General features: G+C 37.2%; 1 protein-coding gene across 1 annotated transcript; it reads left to right on the top strand.

Annotated features, from left to right (window-relative positions):
* Nucleotides 1–4,145: 4,145 nt before the first annotated feature.
* Nucleotides 4,146–4,563, top strand: LOC119540997 (riboflavin kinase-like). The gene has a single exon (XM_037844912.1). The coding sequence runs from the start codon at nt 4,146–4,148 to the stop codon at nt 4,530–4,532; it is 387 nt and encodes a 128-aa protein (XP_037700840.1). The 3' UTR covers nt 4,533–4,563.
* The last annotated feature ends 4,355 nt before the right edge of the window (nt 4,564–8,918 follow it).

Here is an 8,918-nt window from a genome sequence, read left to right as displayed (position 1 = left end):
CTTTCCCCTCTGGGTCCTCTCCGACTTCCAGCTGCTGGTTCTTCATAAAACCTCTAGTAATCTGTATTAAAACCCACCCTGCTTCAGTTGGCCCCATTTTAACTAGAAATAACATCTTCAAGAGGTTCTATTTGCAATGGGTTCACACCCTCAGGGACATGGATTAAGATTAAGAACATGATTGTAAGAGTATATAATTCAACCTACCACAGTGCATAACCAAATGTCCAAACCATTCTAACTTGTAAGAAGTTGAAATATAGTCTCAAAGTTATCAAATCCTTTCTTATTATGTCTTTCCACAATAAGGAAAAATGACCATTATAAAAATCGAAGCTGATATCACAAGTACCTTTTCCAAGGACCTGGCCCGCATTTACCTTTGGTTGTAATCCTCTACCAAGGGATTAATTGTTCATGGTGTTTTTCAAATACATGATGAACAATAAATATGACACAAGGTCTAAAAGACAGAGATCAGAGTCCCATGTCTCTCTGCAGCTCTTGGAAGCTGGGATTCTAATAAGTTAGTTTTTTCTTTGCTCTCTTTCCACCACAGAGCTTGTTTTTCTCCATCTGGGTTGGCACTATGCATAGACATTGTTGCAAGTTTCTTACAAGCTATGATTAAATGAGAATCAGGGAAGCTTTCTTCCTAAAATATCTATACTTACAAGTTCCACATCTCTGAAATTGGGCATGAATGAGCCCTCCTAGGTATTGCCTTCCCTAAGGTCCTCCCACATTCTTTTTCCTTCCAACAGTTTATTATGAAAATTTTCAAGCCTACAGAAATGTTGAAAGAATTGCACTGTGAACACTCCTAATCCCTAGATTCCAGGATAAATACGTTTGCCATTATTTGTTTTACCACATATGTGGGCATCTATCCACCCATCAATGCATCTTTTTTTTTTTTTTTGATGCATTTCAGAGTAAGTTGTAGACATCAGCACATGTCACCTTAAACACTAAAACCTGCATTTCATTTACTAGAATTCAATATTTGTTTACAACTGTTCTAGTTTGCTAATGCTGCAGAATGCAAAACACCAGAGATGGATAGGCTTTTATAAAATGGGGGTTTATTTCGCTACACAGTTACAGTCTTAAGGCCACAAAGCATCCAAGGTAACACCTCAGCAATTGGGTACCTTCACCGGAGGATGGCCAATGGCATCCAGAAAACCTCTGCTAGCTAGGAAGGCAGCTGGCATCTGCTCCAAAGCTCTGGCCTCAAAATGGCTTTCTCCCAGGACGTTCCTCTCTAGCAAGCTTGCTCCTCGTCAAAACATCACTCCCACCTGCACTCAGTTCCCTCTCTTTGAGTCAGCTCATTTATATGGCTCCACCGATCAAGGCCCACCCTGAATGGGCAGGGCCACGCCTCCATGGGAAGATCTCATCAGAATCATCACCCACAGCTGGGTGGGGCACATTCCAAGCAAATCTAACCAGCACCAAAACGTCTGCCCCACAAGACTACAAAGACAATGGCATTTGGGGGACACAATACGTTCAAACCAGCACAACAACCATGTGTGTGTGTGTGTGTGTGTGTGTGTTTGTGTGTGTGTGTGTATTATTTACAAACAGTGAAATGCATGGATTTTTTTATTAAATTCAGTTTTATTGAAATACATTCACACACCATACAATCATCCATGATATACAATCCACTGTCCACAGTATGATAACATAGTTATGCGTACATCACCACAATCTATCTCTGAACATTTTCCTTACATCAGAAAGAACCAGAACAAGAATAAAAAATAAAAGTGAAAAAAGAACACCCAAATCATCCCCCCATCCCACCCCATTTGTCCTTTAGTTTTTATCCCCATTCCTCCACTCATCCATACACCAGATAAAGTGGGTGTGATCCACAAGGTCTTCACAATCACACTGTCACCCCTTGTAATCTACATTATTATATAATTGTCTTCAGGAAGCCAGACTGCTGGGTTGGAGTTTGGTAGTTTCAGGTATTTACTTCTAGCTATTCCAATACATTAAAGCCTAAGAGGTGTTATCTATATAGTAAATGCATGGATTTTAAGTATACTAATGAGTTTTACTTTAAAGGGCAAACAATCTTCCCTGGAGTAACTTCTGAAGTCACTCATGCGTGACCATGAATTGGATTTATCAGTTTGCTTCTTTACAAAGAGAAACCCATAAAAGGATGAAAAAATATAGGAAAAAGCAAGTGGACAAACTTCTCCTATTTCAATACTTTGCCACAGTTGAGCTGAATTACTATGATTTTTTGAAGTTAGCAGCTCTTAATTTGGGGATATATTTCTAGTTCCCAACAACAGTATTCTAGAAAATGTCATCTTCACTAGCACTCATGAGGATCTTCTATTTGCCAAGCACTGAACTGATTTCTTTATATGTGCGTATCATTTAATCCTCCCAACAGCTACAGGAGGTAAATATTATTACTCTTGTTATTTTACAAATGTAGAAATGAAAGTTCAGAAAGGCTAAATAACTTGCTCAAGGTCACACAGTTCATTAAGTGGTGCAGCAGAAACTCATAACCTGGCATGCGTGACTCCCAAGCCCATGTTCTTACCAACTCAGCATCCAACATTCCACCTATTTCCTGAACACCTACTAAATCCCTACCATAAGTCTAGGACCAGACGCGCAGTGTTACAAGTTAGTAGAGGAGACACAATAAACTAATAAACACACAGATTTTGCTTAGTGAGTGAATTTTTGTGGTAAATTTTATTATCCCTGATTTAGCAATGAAAGAAGTGAGATTCCCTAAAATGAAATCGGTCAAAGATCACAGTGCTAATAAATAAGCATGGGATTGAAACAAAAATCAATTTCAAATATAGATTACTAATGGCATATTACATTTTTCTTTGTAGGGAGGACTTTCTAAGGTATCATGAAGGCAAAAAAAAAAAAAAAGAAAAAGAAAAAGAAAGAAAGGAGAAAAAAGGAAAAGTGAATACAATCAGCAAAATCTTTAGACTGGAATGGAAATAAAAAAGAAGACAAATTCAATTCAGTACAGAAAATAAATCATACAGCTTTTGCTTTGACAATCCTGGCCTGAAGAAAGATGGAATAGTCTATTGGGTGAAGATCAACAAAGAGGACGGTAGTCTCTGAAAATTGGATTACTTGCAGCAAAAGGTTTCCAAAGAAATCAATGTAAAATAAACTTGGGGAAAAATTGCCAAAATACATTCTTTAAAGAATAACAGGATATGCTGTTGCTTCTAAGTTGGCACTTCTGAGCAGTTGTCTCCATACCTCCACAGTTTAAACAAAGAATACACTAGGACCAATCTACAGCAGTTGACACAAATAATCCTTGAATACAAATTGTAGGAAAGTTTAAATGCCCAAGTTCCATTTGTGGAGAATATGGGGAATCAAATTAGATTGTGTTTGATCCATTTCTTTTTATAACCTAGCATAGGGGTGAGTTACAGTAACATAATTACAATGATTTTTAAAAATAATAATTAAATCAGAATCTCTGGGGATGAGGCCTAGACATGAGTTCATTGGATAAGCTACCCAGGTTGATTTAATGCCCAGCCAGAGTGAAGAATCACTGGCATTGGAGAAAGAGCCTGAATGCTGGAATCAGGGACCCAGGATTGTTCACCAACAGAAGTTACCAGCCTTGTGGCCTTAAAGCAAATTGCTACTCTGTCTCTCATTCTGTTTCTTCTTCTACAAAAGGAGATGAGAACAACTCAACAACAACAACAAAAGCAAACAACACAGTTTAAAAATGGGCAAAAAACTTGAATAGACATTTCTCCGAAAAAGATGTATAAATAGCCAAAAAGCACATGGAAAAAATGCTCAACATCATTAGCCGTTAGGGAAATGCAATCAAAACCACAATGGGATGCTATTTCACATCCACTGGGATGGCTACTATTAAAAAATTGGAGATCTCCTGGTAGCTTCTGTAGGGTCAGAGGCATGAGGGACCTGCTGCAGCACATCGTCTGAGCAACCTGGCCATTGTGCACCCAGCCTACCGCCAAGCTCCCTCCTGCGTCCTCTGGCTGGTTCAGAAGAGTCTGGCCACCACCTAGACAGCAACCTTACTGGAGGCATGGACTGGGCCAGACCTTGCACAGCACATAGGTGGCATCATGAGGCATCTGCCCTACTGCTGCTGTGGCCATGTGGTGTGGGGTTTTGGTGGCATCTGCAAGCAATTGGGCATCCCCACTGCTCATTTTCCTGAACAAGTAGTAGATAATCTTCCAGCTGATATATCCACTGGCATTTATTGTGTTTCAGCCAGTGTTGGAAGTAGAGATATCCATAAAATGGTAGTGAGCACAGGATGGAACCCATACTTCAAGAATACAAAAAAGTTCATGGAAAGTCACATTGTACATACCTTCAAAGAGAACCTTTATGGGGAAATCCTCAATGTGGCCATCGTTGGCTATCTCAGACCAGAAAAGAACTTTGATTCTTTAGAGTCACTTAAATCAGCAATTCAAGATGGTATTGAGAAAGCTAAGAAATGACTAGAATTACAAGAACATTTGAAACCCAAAGAGGATGATTTCTTCCAGATTCCTAAAAGCAAAATAATGAACGAACACTGCTGAAAAATCATCTTATTTATTCATTCACCATTTTCTAGTATTCACTGCTTGTAACTACACAGTCTCATGTTGGCTATACTTTAAAAATCAATCATTTTTCTAAAGCTGTGAAACAGTTTAAACAGTACAATGTGATTACTATAGTTAAGCTTCAATTATTAAATTAAACCCATCATGCCACAGTACTAAAAAGATTTCATTTAAAAATCAAAATTCTTTTTATGTAATATGTTGATTAAAAATTCTTTCAAAGCTCTCTAAAATGTACTGCTAGAAAGGTCTTAAGTTTCTTATCATGGAAAGAAAACATATATAAGTGTGGATGAAAGGAGTATCACTAGTTTGAGATGAGACGTTTGATTCTCATGATAAAATACCAGTATGTATGTACTTATATAGCATGTGCTGCTAAACAGAGAAAGATCATAAAAGTAAATGTATTAAACAGAAGTTTGGTAGTTTTTCATAAACCAAAGAGGAAAAAATTTGTATTTTTGATAATTGTGCATTGATTTTTTTGCATTAATATATTTTATTATAGACATGAAAAAAATAGAAAATAACAAGTATTGGAGTGGATGTGGAGAAATAGGAACACCCATACATTGTTGGTAGGAATGTAAAAGTACAGTTGCTGTGAAGAATGGTTTGGCAGATCCTTAGAAAGTTAAGTATAGAATTGTCATATGACCTGGCAATACCACTTCTAGGTATATACTCAAAAGAATTGAAAGCAGGGACTCAAACAGATATCAGCACACATAGCAGCATTATTCACAATTGCCAAAAGGTGGAAGCAATCTAAGTGTCCATCAGCAGATTAATGGATAAACAAAATGTGGTATGTACATAAACTGGAATCTTATTCTTCCATAAAAGGGAATGAAGTTCCAATACATGCGACAGCATGGATGAACCTTGAAGACATCATGTTGAGTGAAATAAGCCAGATGCAAAAGGACACATACCATATGATCTCACTTATATGAAATAATTAGAATATGCAAATTCACAGTCAGAAATTAGAATACAGGTTGGGGGGGGTCTGGTGGGGTGAGGTGTAGAGAGTTAATGCTTTATTTGTAGAGTTTCTGTTTGGGGTGGTAGAAAAGTTTGGGTAATGGATGGTCGTGATGGTAGCACAACATTGTGAATATAATCAACATCACTGTATTGTTTATTCTAAAGTGGTTAAAAGGGGAAATTCTATGTTGCATATATGTTACCAGAATAAAAAATTTAAAAACTCTAGAGCTGTACAGTACAAAGAGTGAATTCTAATGTAAACTATAGACTATAGTTAATAGAATAATTATAATAATATTGTTTCATCAATTGCAATGAAGTTACCACACTAATGCAAAGTGCTAGTAATAGGGAAAATTCTGAGTTAGGGCGGGGGGCAGTATATGAGTGGGGAGGGGGTGTATTTTACAGCTCTAGGGTTTTCAAATTTTTTATTCTGGTAACATATATACAACATAGAATTTCCCCTTTTAACCACTTTAGAATAAACAATCATGGGTACTTTCTCTATGATTTTTTCTGCAAGCCTACAACTGCTCTAACAAAAAAAAGATGAAAAAGGCAGTGGGATAAGAACATCTAACCCACAGAGCTGTTGTCAGTATTAAATGATACATTGAAAGCAAGGAAGACACGTGTCAGATTTGAATGATTTTGCTAATGGCAATCCACCCAATTCTGCCTGGATAATTAGAGGATACCAAAATGACTGATTTCTTTCTCCCTCCCTCCAGCCTGTTATACACGCACACATTTATACTCATACCCAAAAAGGCAATTCTATCTAAATGAAGCTGCAAATAATTTCTAGTTGGGGAATTAAGCACAGAGAACCAGCAAAAAGGGAGAAGAAAGGAAAATCTGGTCATGACAGGCTGGATGAGGAGCTACAACAATATCTCAGGCTGCTGGGAAAGGCAGGCTTAGAACAAGAGACAAAGAACAGACATCTTAGAAAGCCAGACAAGGACCTTAGCCTGAGAAAAGGACAAACCTTCACTCACGAAACTGGAAAGCAAGAGAAAATGCATTAAGAACTCTTTCCAAAGGAGGTTGGGATCTATCCTATATTTTTTATGTTTCCAAACTGTTTATCTTTAGTTCCTTTATATAATCCTTACCACCTGCAGCAAAATGTTACTATAAACTCAAGCTGTCTCATCTGAATGTATTTCGTAACATCCAAGAGTAATGTGAGCACTTTCTATTTGCCGTGCCAAGCCCTTTATATGCTTCCTCACTGGATCCTGCCAGCAACTCCATGGAATAAGTACACTTCTCTTCTTCCCGTTTTGCAGGTGAGGATGCGTTAAGAGTTAAGTAGCTTGCTCAAGCACATCAGTTAATCTAGTGTTAAGAATATGGCCACATCCAGGTCCATCCGATTTCAGAGCTTGGTCTCAGGAACTGTGCTCTACCACCCCTGCTGCTGTGACAATCCCTTTGTTAATCAACAAGGATTTACCAAGCAACTGCTTTTTTTGTTTTTGTTTTTTGTTTTCTAATTTTTTATTTTGAAATACTTTCAAATTTACAATGGTTATAAAAATAACACAAACTCTATATAGAGAACTCCAACATATTACTACCCCTAACCCCCAGATACCCAGATCCATCAATCTTAACATGTTGCCACATTCTTATCATTCTTTTTATTCATCCATGTGTCCGTCTGTACTTATCAATTTATTTTTTGAACACTTGAGTGTTGGTTGTATACGTCATGCTCCTTGAACACTTAATACTGCCATGTCCATTTCCTAAGAGCAAAGTATGGTAGATTTTAATTAGGTCTTGCAAATATTTGTCTTTGAAGATATTTTCTTAGCAGTTTTATTCAAACACCATATAATCCATCTGAAGTGTACAATCAATGGCTCTCACTATAATCATGGAGTTGTACTTTCAACACCACAATCAATTATAGAAAATTTTCATAGCTCCAAAAAGAACATAAAATATTGCTGTTAACTATATTCCATAGTTTGCTTTGGGTGTATTTTCCCCATATACCACCCTATTATTAACACCTGGTAATAGTGACATACAATTATTCTAGATCATGGAATAACATTCTTATATTTATACTATTAACCACCTTCATCATCCACAACAGGTTCACTATTGTTAAATAGTCCCTTGTTTCACCCTCTAGCTTTCCTTCTAGTAGTGTACACGACCCTAAACTTTCCCTTTCAACCACAGTCACACACACGATTCAGCAGTTAATTACACCCATGATAATGTGCTACCATCACCTCTATCCATTTCCAAGCATTTACAGTCAACCTTATTTTTAAATTCTGCACAAATTAAGCATCCACTCCCATTCTCTATCGTTTTATCCTTTGCTAACCTATATTCTAGATATTAATTCCATGAGTTTGCTTATTATATTTAGTCCATATTAATGAGATCCTACCACATTTGTCCTTTTGTGTTTGGCTTACTTCAGTCAACAAAATGCCCTCCAGGTTCATTCATGTTGTCTCATGCATTAGGATCTCATTCCTTCTTATAGGTGAATAGCATTCCATCATATGTATATACCACACGTTGTTTTTCCATTCATCCTTGATGGACAATGGGGTTGCTTCCATCTTTTGGCAACTGTGAACAATGCTGCTATGAACTTTGGTGTGCAAATATCTATCTGTGTCCCTGCTTTCAGTTCTTCTGAGTATATACCTAGTAGCAGGATTGCCATCTCATATGGCAGGTCTATACTTAGCTTCCTGAGGAATTGACAGACTATCTTCCACAGCAGCAGTACCATTTCACATCCCCACCAGCAGTGAGTAAGTGTTCCTATGCCTCCACATTCTATCCAACACTTGCAGTTTTCTTTGTTTAATAGTGGCCATTCTAGGAAGTGTGAAATGATATTTCATTGTGGTTTTGATTTGTATTTCCCTGATGGCTAATGGTGCTGAGCATATTTTCATGTGCTTTTTAGCCATTTGTATTTCCTCTTTGGAAAAATGTTTATTCATGTCTTTTGCCCATTTTTAAATTGGGCTGTCTTTTTATTGTTGAATGTATGATTTCTTTATATATTCTGTATATTAAGCCCTTATCAGATATATGGTTTCCAAATGTTTTCTGCCATTGAGTAGCCTTTTCACCTTTTGAAAAAGTCCTTTGAAGCACAAAAAGTATTCAGTTTTGAGGAAGTCCCGTTTATCCATTTTTTTCTTTCATTGCTTGTGCTTTGGGTATAAGGTCTAAGAAACCACACCTACCTCAAGATCTTGAAGATACTTCCCTATCTTTTCTTCC

The sequence above is a fragment of the Choloepus didactylus genome, chromosome 7 (genome assembly GCF_015220235.1).
Source record: "Choloepus didactylus isolate mChoDid1 chromosome 7, mChoDid1.pri, whole genome shotgun sequence".
Classification (NCBI taxonomy): Eukaryota; Metazoa; Chordata; class Mammalia; order Pilosa; family Megalonychidae; genus Choloepus; species Choloepus didactylus.
Note: the sequence above shows the minus strand (reverse complement) of the source record. Positions and strands in the feature narration are given on the sequence as shown.